Source organism: Branchiostoma belcheri, unplaced genomic scaffold (assembly GCF_001625305.1).
Source record: "Branchiostoma belcheri isolate BF01 breed outbred unplaced genomic scaffold, Haploidv18h27 scaffold199, whole genome shotgun sequence".
Taxonomy (NCBI): domain Eukaryota; kingdom Metazoa; phylum Chordata; class Leptocardii; order Amphioxiformes; family Branchiostomatidae; genus Branchiostoma; species Branchiostoma belcheri.
Window position 1 is genome coordinate 130,912 of NW_017803479.1, and position 18,783 is coordinate 149,694.

The 18,783-nt window shown below is 39.5% G+C and overlaps 1 protein-coding gene and 1 pseudogene across 1 annotated transcript in view; one reads left to right on the forward strand and one right to left on the reverse strand.

Moving 5' to 3' along the window:
* The window catches only part of LOC109468300, a 15,356-nt pseudogene extending 679 nt beyond the window's left edge, over positions 1–14,677 (forward strand).
* LOC109468315 (DNA primase large subunit-like) overlaps positions 14,455–18,783 on the reverse strand; it is a 9,262-nt gene continuing 4,933 nt past the window's right edge. Inside the window, exon 4 of the mRNA XM_019766563.1 lies at positions 14,455–14,848. Coding sequence (XP_019622122.1) covers positions 14,714–14,848 — 135 coding nt within the window. The 3' untranslated portion in view covers positions 14,455–14,713. The remainder of the gene's footprint in view (positions 14,849–18,783) is intronic.

Here is an 18,783-nt window from a genome sequence, read left to right on the forward strand (position 1 = left end):
AGAGAGAGAGAGGGAGAGAGAGGGGAGAGAGAGAGAGACAGATAGACAGACAGACGGAAAAAAAGAGGAAAATAGACACAACTGACAAAAACGCGATTATCAATGATAAAACCTAGTTTCATTTCAGGATAAACATTACCCACTCTAGCTTTTGATGTCTGACTTTCGTGCCAAACAGTTTGTACACCAGCTTCAGGGTCCTACAGCTTATAATTTAGACCTTTTCCGCTACACTAAGCTCAGTGAACTGATATGTAGATGTACAGGCCAAATGTACAGTTATGGATTCAGGGTGATGTTATAGAAAGCTGGTGTGTTACGTACACGTCAGAGGGCCGACATCAGTCTATATGGTTGCCAAATATTTACTCTTACGTGTGAAAACAACTACATTAGTCGTCAAGGAATGTAGGATATATTTTGGTGGTCATTTCCGCACTAACTACATTGTATATAACGCTAATTATCACTTCTCACGCAAACACATCAGAATACATACCTAATCGAACGCTATCTCCTGTGTTAAAAAAAAACAACAACCCTGCAATGAAGCTTCACTATTTATAAAGACTAAATTGGAAATTTGGAAAAGATGAAGAAACTGAAAGCGGGGGGGGGGTAATGTTTCCCATGGCACACAAATGACTAGCATGGGATAATCTTGCATTGAAGGGCGCCTGTCATAAAATATTAATGACATGTACCTTGATGTGCAGGGAGTGGAAACATCAGAACATACCACGCCAGCACGCAAAAGGGGCGGAATTAGCCTCTTGGGAATAACAAAGTCACGGCTTATATTCTGCCTGCTCCCTCCACAGTTTACATTCCGTAAGGCCACAGCAAGTGATTTTTATGGATGACATCAAGCGCGCATTAATTTTCGCCTAATTAAAGAAAAACAAGAATTTTCTTGCCTTCTGACAGTGGTCAAGATGCCGAAAATGGGCAAAGATGTCTGTTGCTATGCCAGAAGTTGGATGGCAGATAAATATGAAGAGAGGAGAGGAGACAAGACAAGGCTCTGATTTTTAATGTTTTGTTTCTTACTTTGATGCAGTGATATGTGATGCTGGCTGTGTATATGTAATGTTCCCACTGAATCAAAACCATTTGTACAATGATGAGACAAAATTTAGAATTGTAGGAACCTTGTTTTTTCCGACCCGCCTTGTTTTTTTTCGCCCGCTCGTATTAGATTTGGAATCTGCGAAGGATGTCATCCATAAAATTTACTTGCTCCTTCCTTTATTCCTTTATTACGATACCCTTTAGCCAAAACTGGCTAGTCTTCCAGGGTTCATACAAAGATCATACAATACAAACAACAGATGACATAGTTAAAAATACACATATGACATAAAGAGGAAATTTACATTATTACATTATGTACAAATGAAAGATACCTAATTCACACTCTAATCACAGGACTCATATTGTGTGAACAGTTGGCGGATGGCTTTTTTAAAGTTAGATGTGCTTGACAGTGATTTGATGTGTTGTGGTAGTTTGTTCCAAAGGTCGATTGCACGATACTGAAATGTTCTTTTTTTACTGTTTGTTTTTGGTTTGGGGAGCAAGAAACTGTTAGAAGCTGAAAATCTGGTTGAATATTTGTGGGTTGACTGGATTGGAACAAGTGAATCATATATGATTTGGGTTCCTTACTGGATAGCACTCTGAAGAACATATTCAACGTGCTAATAACAAACTTGTCTTTGACCAAAGGCCATCCCAATTCCCTGTGCATCTCCTTAACAGGTGTATCAAATGATCTAGACAACAATATTCTACAGGCTCTGTTTTGTACAACGTGCAATTTCTGGGTGTTTGAAGCAGACATATTGGATAACACTGGTAAACAGTATTGTGCAAGTGATAGAACGATTGCACAAACAACAACTTTACAGACTTCGAATGACATGGCCCATGCGTGTCTACGCACAAGCGCAATGTTCCTTGATTGTTTAACAAGTATGTCATTGATTGACATGCAAGTTCCATGTAAGGGACTGATCCATATGTAGACCGAGTAACACAGTCTCTTCCACCTGTTTGATATTTTCCGTTCCAATAACTGCTGTGGCCTAACGTCACATACCTACTGCCGGTACTCAGTATAATTGTTCAGGGTCTACCGATGTTCTACCATTTTATACGCCCAAGGCGTTCAATCGAAGTGTAAACCTTACACTTCGTTTGAACACACTGTAATTTAGTAGAACACCTGTGTGTAAAATGTTAAGTGGAGGGGCATCTGACTAAAACTAATCTACTTTCATTAGAAGTGACGTTAGCTCTTACGCCCCTTCCCGAATCTGTGTGTATGTGTATGTTTGTATCTTGCGTATACGTACGCGTATGTAAGTAACTACGTGTATGCGAGTGTGTATTTGTGTGTGTGTGTGTGTATTTGTGTATGTGTGTGACTGTGTGTGTGACTGTGTGTGTGTGTGTGTGTGTGTGTGTGTGTGTGTGTGTGTGTGTGTGTGTGTGTGTGTGTGTGTGTGTGCACGTGTACATACAAGAACACGCATACATACACACATCTAGTATATACTGTGTACATGCACTGGCATGGGTATATAGAGATAACTGATAAGTTATTTAAACATTGTAAATGTGAAAATTCCCTATCATTTTTCAACCCGTCATATTCTATTATCTTCCCCCGAATGTTTTCTTCCCCCTCGTCCTACCACCCAACCTGGTGTGTCCCTGAGTTGTCATCCTGCCAACATCAGTCATAAACCTCGTAACTTATTCATGGACAAGTCATCTCGATCTCGTGTTTTAAGCTTGTCACCAGCGTCACATTTTAACCTCCACAGCAGACAAACTCACACCACACCGTCTAACCAAATCTGTTCTACTACAGGGGCTACCAGGCTGTAACATTCACACAAATAAACAACTATTTTAGGCACTTGAAACATTTATTTCCACCACAAAACGTTTCGATGATCCTTCCAGTGATACCACATAAGATAACCTCATATGATCATGTGTTACATATATTTCATTCACATATTGTATTATTGTTTATGATCTATGACCTCCAAAACTGTATATTGTTTGAATACTTTTATAGGAAGCCCTATACTTCAGTCTGTTAGAAATTTTATATTGTTATTGATGGATATTAGCCTAACGTGGTACTTGTTAGCCTATTAGTAAGTTATATTGGTTATGTTTAATTTGTGTATCTTTCGGCACCTGGTATCAGCCATGCTGCCTGGGTGGCCATTGTATTGCCTCGCTGCAACTGAATTGAATTGAATTAAAATAAAATAAATAAATCTAATCTTGTCCATGTTTCTGATGTTCCTCTCCAGAGTCGCAGTGATGACCTGACCAGTCCTGAGGAGAACAGAAGAAGGTGACGTCATTTTCAATAATTAGGCCACAGCAAGTATTTTTCATGGATGACATCAGCGCGCGCGTTGATTTTGGAAAAAAAAAACAATAAATTTTGTTGCCTTCTGACAGTGGCCAACATGCCGAAAATGGGCAAAGATATCTGTTGCCATGGGGGAACGTTGATGGCAGATACATATGAAGAGAGGAGACAAGACCTTGTTTTTTCGCCCCTAGATTTGGAGTCTGCGGAGGATGCCATCCATAAAATTTACTTGCTGTGACCTTATAGATAATTATGTATAACGTAGCGCTGCTTAAAAGCGGTTCACAAATAAGACTGCGCTTGCGCGATAATGATGCATTGTGGGTAGAATGTCAAGATGAAGGCCCCCAAGACGAACGTATTGTATTACAGGATAGTTCCAAGTTATGAGATGCACAAATCAGTTACTCAAGCGATTGAATACATTTGCCGTTTAAGTGGACGGCAATAGACCATGCTAGCACTATTCGTCATTATAGACTTCAGTAAAAAATACATGTTCATACTGTAACAAAGTTTACTAGGTGGAGAAAGCTAAAGAGCTGACATTTCTTCCCATGGGCTACACTCATGGCTGTGTCAGCGCGTTTTAAGATAGATGACGTTTGGAACATATCACGTCACGTCAGATGGATTGTTTGTGTCTGAGAATTCTTTTAAAATTGATTCTAGGCTGGTACGTTACATGATTTTTAAAATTATTCTTCAAACCGTGTCACAAGCTCTCAGGCGTATTACGCACCGTTTAAATTACACGTATATTTCATGTATCATGTGTCTATAAGCATGTTGTTTTTTTTACCTCAGACGAAAACTTGTGTTGAATCGAATACGAGGCGAGCCCTTCGGATTTGAGCTTCAGGTAAACACAAATTACGCACGATTAATTAAGCTCTGAAATGACAAGTGTACATAATTATTAAGCTAATTACTAATATCAGCTGTACTATGATAGAAGTAGAACTATGATAATTTAATGATACTAACAGAGGTGAAAGGTCTGGGCTTGGGAGTGGTACTGTCCATAAACAATTACAAAGAATGTCATGGCGGCAGATTACAACAAGACATACATGACAATACAGAATTAAAACATAAGAAAAAAACAGAAATAGCTTGTGCAGACATAATCCCATATTGCCCATCTTCACTATGAATTTCATTAATAGTCACATAACCATTGTTTATTAAGATAAGTCGCTATTTACCTAACCAGAAAATACTGAGTTTCCCCCAATTTCTCTATGTAGTTTAGCTTGTCTGTGTCCAATGTTTTAGAAAAGAAGGAAACAAAAAGTATAAAGGAATATTTACGATTTTGAAAAGCAAAACAAACATCTTTCCAACGAGAACTAAAACTTTTGACAGAAATGGCCATTGAAAATCATACTATATACATTAAAATGCAATTGTTTACCAGTGAACAATGTTGTATGAAGGTTTATTTGTTTGTTTGAATGTTTGTTTGTTTGTTTACAGACATACGGTATCCACCACAGAGGTCGGCAGGAGCTGGAGTTGTGTACATATGTCAGCCGTGTGTATGACGACTCTCCTGCCTTCTACTGTGGGCTGACTCCAGGTAAGCACAAATACACAGCTGGTGTGTTACGCCGAAAGGCGGTTATACCGGCTATACAGATACAGATACAGATACACAACACTGCACCGATACTCACTGTCTATCACAATTATCAGTTCCACCAATCATAACAGGGCAATTAGCTTTTCGACCAATGAGAGACTAACCGTGTCGGTAAAATTCTGTGTTTTGACCGAGGTAGGCGGACTATAGCAACGGTCCATTTAAGCATGTTTACATTTTGCCTTATTTGAAATCGCAGAATTTCTGTTATTGTTATTATTTTTGTAAGGACAAGATAACATGAATTTCGACTATCATTAACAGTATTGTATTTGAAATCCCGGATTTTCTGTTATTGTCATGTTGACTTACTTGGATTTCTACTGTTATTACTTTAATATCATCACTATTGTAATATCTAACACGTCGGTTATTATTATTATTGTACATTTTCGCTGAATAGAAAATTAGAAAAAAGACATGTTTACTTCTTGACGTGAACCTTACGTACGTACCTGTATCTAAAACCCAGTTGATGCAAGTGGTGCATTACCATTTGAAATGAATATATAAACAAGGACATCAAATGTATGATATATTGCAAGGATTGTCGAAGAAATGATAGTACACACATAAGTAATGTTGCTAAAACCCTTGTCACACGTATAGCTAGCCGATTATGTCTCCCGAAGGCTAGCCTTGGTTAGGAGTAGGTCCGGCCATGGTTGGTTGGTGGTTGGCTGGTGCTCGGGAGTAGTTTGTTTCGTGGTTGGCAGTCAAATTTCACTCAAATTCGATTCGATTCACATAGAAAGGTAGGCGTGGCCTAAATCTGATCAAACTGCTCCAGAACTTCGAATTCAGCCAACCTTGGTCGGCTGGTGTTCGGGGGAAAGTTGTGAATGTGTGACTGATCTATTGACACAGGTGACGTCATCTTGTCCGTGAATGACGTCAGCGTGGCGCATGCGGACCATGAGGTTGTGGTGAAGCACGTCAGAGAGGCTGGAGACAAACTCAGGTTGGGTCATTCACTACAATCTTCCTCTAATGTTTGTTTTTTATTCCAACATTACATAACTAGATATAGTGACGGCACACTCAAGTTATATCAACTTATCTTATGCCGGCACAAACGCAGAGGACAAATACAGGACATGACAATACTCAGTTCACTTAAGTTCCTTTCCCAAGGGCACAAGATCAGTGGCATGACAGGGCTCGAACCCGGGGCCTCTTGGTTCCGACTCGAGCACTCTGCCGCTACGCCATCGACTCTAATTAGCCTCCTGTGCAGGCTCCGTGGTGGGTAAGAATTTTGAAGTTTTGAAGAGTTTTTAACGCGGTAATTTAAAAGCCGGCCATCCTGCGTAGCCGCCGAGAGAAGGTTCCATGCGATTTATTTGAGAGGTGTATGTAGAACAATGTACCAACACAAAGAATTGGTCGAATGTTTAACCTCTACCAGGCTTCAGAAGCGACTGAAATAAATAGAATTTGGCCAAAAAGACAGATGATATATATATAGGGCCGACTCTTTCCGGCCGCTTCTCGAAGCCTCGTAGAGGCTACTATTAGCAACCGGGTGCTTTGTGGGCTATCGGCTGTTACCCTACTACTAGTAATATACAGTTAATGTTAACATAGACCACTGTATGCACGTAGACAAAGTTTGCGTTATAACGTATTGCATACGCATGTATTCTGACTCTCCATCTTAGCAGGTGTGTGTATTTTTTTGTCAGAAAAAAAATCATTAAAAGTTTTGACAACTTGCCCTATGCTGGTCATATCTCTTCTGGATCTGTTTTTGTGCCACTGAAAAGCCTTTATACGAAAGATCACTGTATCTACATGTATCGCTGTAACTGGTTTCCTTCCTTGTCAGTTAACTCTTCGTCTTGTTTTGTTGTAGCGTCATTGTGCTGTTTGAAAACTGCATCAAGAAAGTTGAGCTGGAAGTCAAGTTATTAAGACTCAAGGTATGCTGAACTAAAGTGTATGTTCTAAAATATATGTTGTAACTTGAATGTATGTTGTAACTTGAATGTATGTTGTAACTTGAATGTATGTTGTAACTTGAATGCATGTTGTAACTTGAATGTATGTTGTAACTTGAATGTATGTTGTAACTTGAATGTATGTTGTAACTTGAATGCATGTTGTAACTTGAATGTATGTTGTAACTTGAATGCATGTTGTAACTTGAATGTATGTTGTAACTTGAATACATGTTGTAACTTGAATGTATGTTGTAACTTGAATGTATGTTGTAACTTGAATGTATGTTGTAACTTGAATGTATGTTGTAACTTGAATGCATGTTGTAACTTGAATGTATGTTGTAACTTGAATGCATGTTGTAACTTGAATGTATGTTGTAACTTGAATACATGTTGTAACTTGAATGTATGTTGTAACTTGAATGCATGTTGTAACTTGAATGTATGTTGTAACTTGAATGTATGTTGTAACTTGAATGTATGTTGTAACTTGAATGTATGTTGTAACTTGAATGTATGTTGTAACTTGAATGCATGTTGTAACTTGAATGTATGTTGTAACTTGAATGCATGTTGTAACTTGAATGTATGTTGTAACTTGAATACATGTTGTAACTTGAATGTATGTTGTAACTTGAATGCATGTTGTAACTTGAATGTATGTTGTAACTTGAATGTATGTTGTAACTTGAATGTATGTTGTAACTTGAATGTAATATATATATATCCTACCTACTAGTACGTCCTACCTGTAAGATACTAGCCTGGTTACCAAACCTATTATAGCTCCCGAGTCCTACAGATATTTGCGGAGAGGACGTAGGACTCGGGAGCTATAATAGGTTTGGTAACCGGGCTAGTAAGATACTGCCCCTTCTCTACTTATGATGCTGTCAGTGTTCCCTCTCCTTCTTCATACGAGACACTACAACTTAAGTACCTTCACCTTTACCTAGTCCCATCCTCATGTCTGAGGGTCGGGGACTATGGTACTTAAGTACAAGGAACTGAATATATTTAAGGAGGGAATTCTGACATAATTTTTTCCTCGCTTTCTATACCCCATGCCACACACTGACACAATATATCAAGTCTGTATCTGTATTGTAAAGTAAACCCTGTATCATTACAGAGACTGCTGTTTAACAAAGAACTGGAACTTAGAGCTCTGCTGATGAAGGAAAAACAAATTCTGAAAGGTACGCTTCACTTCATTGACAATTGTCCTGGCCTGTCTCAAATGCTAAACTAACACCTAAAGCATAGCTATTTTATTGAAGCTGTAAGAGCTCTTTGACTCAAATATTGTTAGAAATACATAGAACATAGATGTACCAAATGGTGATGATGATAATAATTTATTAGCCTCTACCAGGCTTGGAGAGGCTAAATATTTATATGAAGCGTCAGCCTTTTCAGATTCTGAACAATCATACGGTGTTAGACAAGACGTTTTGCTAATGACTGTGACCAACTCCACTGATTTGCAGGTGTCACTGCAACAGATAGGGGGCGCTCGAGTGACGTGATCAGCACTGGGTCTTCTGGAAGATCAGACAGAAGCCTCCACAGTTCAGCGGATTCCGTGGACGTTTTGGACAGTTTCACACAGATGTCACTCAAAGATCCTGATCATGACAGTCTCCAGTCATCTTCTATGTCTTCAAACCAGACCAAACTGGTAAACTTGACTCAATACAACGGTGAAGATGCTTCTAGCCTTCAGCGTCCAAGGTACAGACGCCATCACAGCACAGGCACGCATATGTACAGAATGACTTCCATGGTTGATCCTCAGAACTCTTCAAGAAGTTTCCCTGCCAACAGATCCACCTCACACCACGCCCCAAGTACCCCGCCAGACAAGACACATGTGCACTCATCACTAGTGTCATCACAGAAGGCTGCATCCAGGAGAAGTCAGTCAGAACACACCATGAACATACGAGAGACAAAAATCGGTTACACCACAAGATCTCTGGGGTTCACTTCTAACACCAGGAAACCTTTACCGGTATCATTTCGGAAGACCTCCCTTCCTACTTCTAGCCTCACAGCATCAAGAACAGTCTTTCAAAACTCCCCTCGTGCCCTTGAGTGGATGAATATGAAAGCTGGCGGTAGTACTGCGCATGCAGTTAGAGGTGTGAAGGACAGCTCAACCCCTCGTCACAAACATGTTGGCAGTTCTGTCTCCACTTCTGTAACTAAAACTTCACGCCCCAGACCACATCCACACAGGTACTCCAGTATGGAGAAGTTACAGGATTTCAGTGTAGACCAGCCTTCTGTAGACTCTCTTGAAATGAGCGGTCACTTTTCTGTGGCCATGGTGCCTGGTCTGGAGAGCCCAAGTCATGATGAGATCAGTAGTTTGTAAGCAGCTAGCAGTCAAACCTGTCCAAGCCGGCCACCCAGGTTCTGTAAGCAGCTAGCAGTCAAACCTGAACAAGCCGGCCATCCAGGTTCTGTAAGCAACTAGCAGTCAAACCTGTCCAAGCCGACCACCCAGGTTCTGTAAGCAACTAGCAGTCAAACCTGTCCAAGCCGGCCACACAGGTTCTGTAAGTAAGTAGTAGTCAAATCTGCCCAAGCCAACCACACAGTTTCTGTAAGCAACTAGCAGTCAAACCTGCCCAAGCCGACCACACAGGTTGTGTAAGCAACTAGCAGTCAAACCTGTCCAAGCCGGCCACTCAGTTTCTGTAAGCAAATAGCAGTCAAACCTGTCCAAGCCGGCCACACAGGCTCTGTAAGCAAATAGTCGAACCTGTCCAAGCCGACCACCCAGAGAACCAAAGAAAAGTGGTCACCTTGGACAGGTGGTCTCCCTGAAGAGGGTAACCTCACAACATGACTGTGACATAAATGGTTTCCAAGTCGAGATATTTTAATGTCAAATGCTGTACTAGCATCTTCAGTTCTGTGGTGAATGCATGTGGGGAGGGCAGCACGCACATGGAACAATTTAGGTTGAACAAAAACTCATCCCGCACTCGAGTCAAACTGGTAAAACATTTTATATACAGTTAAAAAAAAGGATGACAAGGGTCTACATAATGTTTGACAGTGTACAATATTTCCATAACTGTTCTAGACCTGTCCTATATATACAGTTGTGTAGCTGTTGGACGACACACAGATTTTTCACAGATTTTGTTGGAAGTTTGGTCAACGTTGCCTCAGAATTATCCCTGTTGCAGATGATATCTTGTCACAGTTTAAAAATACAGTTTAAAAAAAATTATGATATGGGTCTACAAAATGTATGACAGTGTACAATGCATAACTTTCATATCTGCATGACACCCAGATTTGACAGATTTTGTTGGATGTTTCATCGTTGCAGATGATATGTGTTCTGACACAACATTTGAAAATTATGGATGGGATGTCCTCCTAACTATGCCAATACTATAATCTGATGTTCTGCCAATGTTCTATGCACCATACATTACGGATATTGCACATTCTGCTGACATGCTGCTCCACCTGGCAGAAGCAGGCAGTACTACATGTATTCATCTGTACATGCATTTAACTGACGCAATATTTCATCTCACATTTCTTTGTGCAACCTCACCATTTACAGTAAAATATCATGAAAGCCTGTCTGGATCAAATCTTTTTCACAGAAATACATGTACATGGGTGCTACTCTCCAAGCAGAGGTTTGGGTTTAGACTTTTTTTCAAGGATTTTCTATCAAGGTTTCTTTTTTTGCACTGGAATTTTTTTTACGCCAACCAAACCAATGCAAAAGAAAGAAACCCCGATAAACAAGCCTAAAAACATGCCCAAAATAATCCAAAACCCAAACCTCTGCTTGGAGAGTACATGGGTGCCTACTACTAGTAGATAGCACTCTACACTAGACTAACCTTCTAATCATCACTCTAACTTACCAGTGAATCAGCATGGCTATAGTTCTTGCATGTATACTAGTTATATTACACGTACACTAGGGCTGCATACCTAATATGACGATTGTAACATCAGGTACAGGTATACCGGTACGTACAGAGGTTTACATGTACATTGTAGGTACAGGTATGGACCTATACCTGAACAATTTGGACTTTTAAAACCTTTCTCAATATCAACAGAAGCAGTAATAAATTTGACAGAATCTTAAAGTTTATTCAAATAAACCAGGACAGAACTAGGCAGCCTAATGCCTTATTCCAACAAAACAGAACCATGTTGATTGTTTCTTGATGAATTCCTAGTGTCCTACAATACTCTAGCTATCCCTGAGAGGTGTGTTGTGTATTAGTTATATACTCCATCTAGATGTTCCTTTGGTCAGCTTTAAATTTAGACCAGTACAGTATCAGTACATGTTTGAGTTTTCAGAATCTTATGCAAATAGTTGGTGTGTGCTCAACTTAGTGATCCAGTATTTTGGACCTGTACGTGATATTCACAGTACAGTACTGGTACATAGTACCGGTACTCTGCCCTAATGCACATGTATAGTGCTAAAGGTACATGTACAGCAATGTCACATCTACTCCATCTCACATGTATTTTTGTCCTTCAGCCCCTCCAATAGCCTCAGAAATGCCTTAGTGAAGTCCAGAGGTTTTCTGATCCTAACAGAACACATGGTGCATTGGATTGTACAAGTGGAACCTGCTGTAGGTAATGTTACATCAGAACAAACTTCATGAACATTACACTGTTCCTGCCCACTGTTACCTGGGTCACATGATGATGTCCTACCACACTCTTGACATGTCTCAATCCCAGCATCCTTTACAGCATTACCTTGTTCCTGATGTACAAGTCTCTCCTTGTCCCTACTATCTCCACCTCCATACTCCAAACAGGCCTTTTGATCTACTAGTTCCTCACATTTCTGGTTTGTTATCACATTGGGTTGAAAGTTAGAAATATCACTTTGAACTTCTCTGAACCGTTTGGCTGGAGGAGGGATACAGGTGTCAGGAATCAGTTCATGCACATTGCTTGCAGTTTGAGAACTAGAAACAGTTCTATTTGTGCTGTCTGTGTCTGAAATGCTGCCACAATTGGAATGGTTAATAGAAGTTACCCGGGCCGTGCCTCTGATGGCATCAGAGGTGTCCCTTGTCCTTTCCATCCCTGCTTCGTTACTGTTAATGCTAAGATTAGCCTGGTTTTTCACAGGAGGTGCACAAGTTTGTGTCTCACAGCTATGATGCAGCAAGTCTCTAAGATGTGACGTCTGCAACTTGTGAAAAAGGTACGTCTTACAAGCCTCACGGGGTTTCTTATCCGTGGCCATAGATACGAGCTGGTTTTGCACGTCAGCGGTCACCCCTTCAGTGTTGAGCAGCTGCTGCAGATGTTTGGTGTCAAAGTGTCTGAACGGACAGCCTCCCTCCTCTCCTGGCTGGAGTCTTCTCTCCTGTGGAAAAGAGTGGAAAAAAATGAACTGCATAATTTTTTACAGGAAGGTCTATTGTTTTTAATTGCCATTCTTAACCCTTACTATTTACCTCTGTAAAATGGGAGGTATTGTTACCTCAGTCTGTGAAAATGGTGGTTTTGGTTTGTGGTTTGTCTGTTTGTGTTTTCAGATATTTTGGTCAGTCCTTCCTTCCTTCCTTGTTCGTCCCTCGTGGTCAAGGATGACCACTGGCCTTGGTTCCCTTCTGATGGGTCCAGAAATGGCTGATGAGGCCAATTCGGTCCATTTTGGTCAGTAATAGCCTAAAGAAGCTGCAAGTTGATTGGGTGTTTGGTCTATGGTTTGGGTACACAAAGCAAAGGCCAACGAGGACTAGCCTTCTGACAGCTTCCCTTGGTGCACACAGATAAAACCCCAAACAATCATTTAATTCTAATCTTTTTATAATGAACCTTCAATAATAAAACCGAACCATTGAGAGCTGACATAGATAGAACTATTGATTTATCGATTTGACTAGAAGTACAATTTCTAGTATATTTGCACATGACACTACCACCATACTGGTCAGTCAAACCTACATGCACAAATGTGAGTGTGTACTAAAATGTCATGATTATTAATATTAAGGCCAAACCAATTTAATTTGTTGGTTCTCGGATTTTTTCAGGAAAAATATGAAGCGACGGCGAAAAAAAATAAAAACAGATCTAGGCATCCTATTATAGTCCCAAATGCTACGATAGGAGGTATGAAGTCAACACAAAAGGCTGGTTCAAAATTTAAACAATGAATTTTGAACTTCTAATGATACCACTGCATTGAAAGATGGAATAACTGTAATGACTAGGAAGAAAAGGACTGTTTTCAACTGTTCAGCGCAAAATATGAGCATTTTGCAGTTGATTCTAATTTATTTTTTTTTTTTTGCAAATCAGGAAAAAATGAAGAGGCGAATCCGAGAACCAACAAATTAAATTGGTGTGGCCTAAACTAGACTTGATATAGAGATTCAAATTTACCAGCAACAATTCATACATTGCTTCACTAAGGTCACACCAATTTAATTTGTTGGTTCTCAGATTTTCTTAAATGAAGCAACAGGGTGAAATGAAAAAACAAGGCCACGGCATGCAATGATAGCCCCAAATGCTATGATAGGAGCCATGAAGTCAACATACCAGGCTAGTTTTTAATTCAAACAATGAACTTTTAATCATACCACTGCATTAATAGATGGAAAAACTGTAACAAAGTTAGGAAAACAAGGATTTTCTTGAACTGTTGGGGTCAAACTGTGAGCATATTGGAGTTGATACAGAACCTAAATATTTAATTTGGCAAATTGAAAAAAAAATAAAGTGGGAGAATCCGAGAAACAATTGATTGAATTGAATTGATTGAATTAGTGTGGCCTAATTACACAAAATAAGCACACTCACCAAGATTCCTTGACAGCAGTGGGACCTGTAGTTAACCTTGGACCCTTCCAAACCATACAAGTGCCTGATGTTGTAGGTATACCTGGTCATTGAAAATAAATAAAATCAACCAAATTTCATGATTAACAAAGAAATGAAAGCATGCACCTGCCGAGACCAGTCTTAGAATTTACATGTACATGTTATAATAAGTATGGCTGCCAATGTGAAGAAAAGATTTTAAATTAGCAATTGACAAACCAACAAATAAGGAGGTTGCTGCTGCTTTAGGCAAGCCAACAGTAACACAACATTGAAGAGGGCCAAGGGTGTTTTTGTACATTTGAGCAATGCAACTGGACAGAAAAATTGGTCAGAAATTGGCAAAAGTACAAAATGTGTAGGATTCTGTTACGTAGAGAAAGGTATTTCATTCGGTCCAAGACATTGAGTAAATGAACCATCCTTGCTCCAGAAATCCAATTGATCAGGGCTCTAGCCCGAAATTCTTCCGTCAGCCTACATGAAGATTCATGATCGGATCTGGGTAGGGGAGTACCAAAGGCATGCTCCCCTGGGAAATTTGGGATTTTCAAGCTTTCAAGAGGAAAGTCATGAACTTAACATTAATTGTTAGTGGTCCTGCTGTACTCACCTCCTGCCATCCCTGTCCCAGTCATGTGTGCAGCCCTCCCCACAGCCAGGCCTGCTGTACTCACCTCCTGCCATCCCTGTCCCAGTGATGTGTGCAGCCCTCCCCACAGCCAGGCTTGCTGTACTCACCTCCTGCCATCCCTGTCCCAGTCATGTGTGCAGCCTCCCCACAGCCAGGCCTGCTGTACTCACCTCCTGCCATCCCTGTCCCAGTGATGTGTACAGCCCTCCCCACAGCCAGGCTTGCTGTACTCACCTCCTGCCATCCCTGTCCCAGTGATGTGTACAGCCCTCCCCACAGCCAGGCCTGCTGTACTCCTGCTTCCAGAAAGACAGCGCCTCCTGTACAGACAGACCCACCTCCTTCAGGAACAGGGTGTACTGGAGCTGAACATCGGAACATAAACACAACATTATTGTTGATTGTTATATTGCATGATCTCTGTATTCTCAATGTTTATGCCCCCAATGATCGCACTGAGAGAGGGAAATTCTTTAGCGATCTCTGTGATTGGGTAAATGATAACCAGATCACTAACCTGTTAGCAGGTGGAGATTTCAATGATTTAAATGATTGTGAGTTAGATAGGCAATCAAAACACACATTGAAAACACCCACAGGTGGGAATTCCTTGAATAATTTAAAGCAAAACTTACTCCTGGTTGACATCTGGCGGAAATTCCATCCCAAGAGGAAACAATTTACTTGGAGAAGGAAGAATCCAGGACCAGTGGCCTCCAGAATTGACTTCTGGCTTATTCAAAAATCTCTTGTCGAACACGTTTTACAGTGTACCATAAAGCCTTCCATGAAATCTGATCATAAGGCCATCTTTATAAAACTGCAACTAAACGAACAAAAGCGTGGGCCAGGACTCTGGCGACTAAATACATTATACCTTTCCGATCAAGATTACATGGACGGTGTTGAAAATTCTATTTTAGAGGTTACTCTGGAACACAAAAACTCTAATATTTCTAAACAGCTCCTATGGGAACTTATTAAGAAACGAATCAAGGAATTCTCCATTGGCTTCTGTAAGCGGAAGGCCGCCTTAATGAAACAAGATCTTACTTACTTAGAAAAAGACTACTAGAACTAGATCATAAAATAGATGAAAACTTAGATGAAACAACTTTAAAGGAATATATTACCGTAAAAACAGAGATTGAGAAAATCTACCAATTAAAAGCCAAAGGTGCTCAAATTAGAGCACGAACAGAATGGGTTGAAAAAGGGGAAAAATCTCTTTCTTACTTTCTCAACCTTGAAAGATGGCAAGCCGCAAATAATAATATCACTAAACTAACTGATGGTGACACTGATGTCACCGATCAGGGGAAAATCTTACAGCTAGAAAAATCCTTTTATGAACGTTTGTATGCAAGAGACAACTCAGTCTCTGACAGTGATATTGACATGTTTCTAGATACTGTTGAACTAGAATCTAGCCTTTCTGAACATCAAAGACTGTATTTTAGACGAAACCCCTAGGAAAAGGGGGAATACTTTGAAGCTTTAAAAGCAATGAAAACTAATAGATCCCCAGGAATTGATGGACTTCCTGCAGAATTCTATCTTACATTCTGGAACAGCATTGGAGATTTTGTTTTCGATGCTCTAAAAGAATCTATGAAAAAGGGGATGTATGTCCCCGTCACAAAAAAGAGCAGTCCTTAAACTTATTTTTAAAAAGGGAGACAGAAAAGATCTCGCCAATTGGAGACCTATCAGTCTCCTTAATACTGATTATAAGTTACTGGCAGCTGCCTTGGCTAAAAGACTCCAAGCAACTCTCCCAACTCTCATCTCACACGATCAAACAGCTTATTTGAAATCTAGATTTATCGGTCAGAATGTTCGTGTTTTACATGATGTTATCTTCTTTTGCAACCATTATAACATTCCAGGAGCTATCATCTGCCTTGATTTCCAAAAGGCTTTTGATACAGTTAATTGGAGCTTTATGTTTAAAACTCTTGAGAAATTTGGATTTGGACTGAACTTTATCTCTTTAGTTAAAATGATCTCACTGGTAGAGCCAAAAATGTCTATAAAATGTTAAACGGACAATAGACATGATTTAGACATTGCTGAACAAAGGCAAGTCGGGAGAACATTAAGTAGACATAGTTACTGAAAAACGACATCGAAATAACCCAAGGTGGACATTTTATATCCATAGTCTCTTCACACGTCAGGTAGGGACACCCCTAGGAGACAGTCCTTTGTTTAGCACAATGAGCATTAGCATCTGTCTATTAATTAATGGTGTCCTCCCCTATAAATTGTCTTGGCTTTGTGCAGTGCTTTTCATATGCATGCCAGTTTTCACACTTTTTTTCTAAAGACATTCTGACAGACACCTCAAGAACAATGGAAAACACAACAAGCAAGTCCTCCCAAAAAGACCCTGTAAAGCCCTTGTTCAGACATTCTTAGAAATGTTTGAAAAATGTCCGGAATTTTCGAGAATGTCCAAAAAGGGTCTATTGTCCGTTTAACATTTTATAGACATTTTCGGCTCTACCAGTGTCTATACAGACATAGAATGTTGTATAGCTAATTTTGGCTGGAAGACAGCCTTTTTCCAGCTCCACCGTGGTATCCGACAGGGTTGCCCACTCTCTGCCCTTCTATTTAATTTAGTCGTAGAAATACTAGCCCTGAAAATTCGACATAATGACTCGGTTAAAGGTATTAATGTTAAAGTTCATGACCTTGATTTTGAAATTAAGATTAGCCAGGTCGCCGACGATACGACACTAACATTATCTGACGACCTTTCTATACGCACGGCTCTTGATATTGTGGATTCCTTTAGTTTAGTTGCAGGACCTAGATTAAACTTAGGGAAATGTGAAGCATTATGGGTAGGATCCTTTCAGAAACGTAAAGATAAACCTTTCGGCATTACATGGCCGGAAACGCCCATTAGATCCCTAGGATTGCACTTTAGTCTTTCAGAAGAGGTATGCGAATCTTTGAATTGGAACAAAAGGATATGTAAGATTGAAAATATGTTCCAAAGGTGGCAGAAACGTAGATTAACTCTGTATGGAAAATGTTATGTTATAAAAACTTTAGCTTTATCTCAAGTTGTCTACAATATGTCTATGATTCCAACCCCAGAATGGGTACTTAAAAAAATTCAAAAACTAGCCTTCTCGTTCCTTTGGGATAATAAACCTGACAAAATAAAACGAACAACACTATATTCCAACTACTCAGAAGGGGGAATCAAAATGGTTGATATATTCTCCAAATGTAAAAGCCTACAAGCGGCCTGGGTAAAGAGACTTATACAAACAGATCACAGTAACATACGAAGATGGCAAGCAATACCTTTACATTTTATTACCAAACTTGGAAGACATTACGATATTTTTAGATGTAATTTTGATGTTAAAAAAAATACTCTACCCCTGACTAAACTCCCACCCTTTTATAGAGAAGTGGTTCTAGCCTGGCAGAAACTTGGAGGGGGGAAGGGGGATCCTGTGAAAATATACGATGATAGAATATGGTCAAACGAAAATTTCAAGATAAAGATTCGCAAGGAAAGCCATATGATATGGATCAATTTATGCAAAATACCTATAGAAAAGCTTGACACCAAATTTTTATACTCTCTTTGTCTGTCTACAATTATCACTATACCTTCCTCCCAATCTTACTGGGACAGTCTTTTCCCGAATCTTAACTGGAAGAAAATATGGGAAACACAAACCAGAAGATTAAAAGAAAATAGATTAAAAGAATTCAACTTTAAATTACTGCATAAAATACTTCCTTGCAAATTTTTACTGAACAAATGGAAAATAGTTAATACCCTAGGAACCATATACAGTCCCAAATGCGACATTTGTAACCAAGATGAAAACTATGTTCATATGTTTTTTGAATGTAAAAGGATCAAAGACTACTGGGCGGGAGTTAAGCACTTGCTTTCAGAAAATAATATTACTATAGACACAAATACGATAGCTTCTGTACTATTTGGAGATAATTTTTATGTCACCTTAGCAAAATATACAATTTATGTATCTTGGATAGCATACAAGGATCATCCTGAGTTATTTAGAAAACACAATGTGCTACATTTGTTTAGGACATTCACCCATGATTACTATTCAGAATGACAAGAATAAAACTCTCTACTCTGTCTCTGAAAGAGAAATAAGATAAGCACACACACACAAAAAAAATGTTTTATATTCGCAAGACTCATGTACTTTATTAATTTATTATGCTTATATGCTGACATATTATTTGTAACATACATGTGGAGACAATAAAGTGCCGTGGCGGACACGGAAAT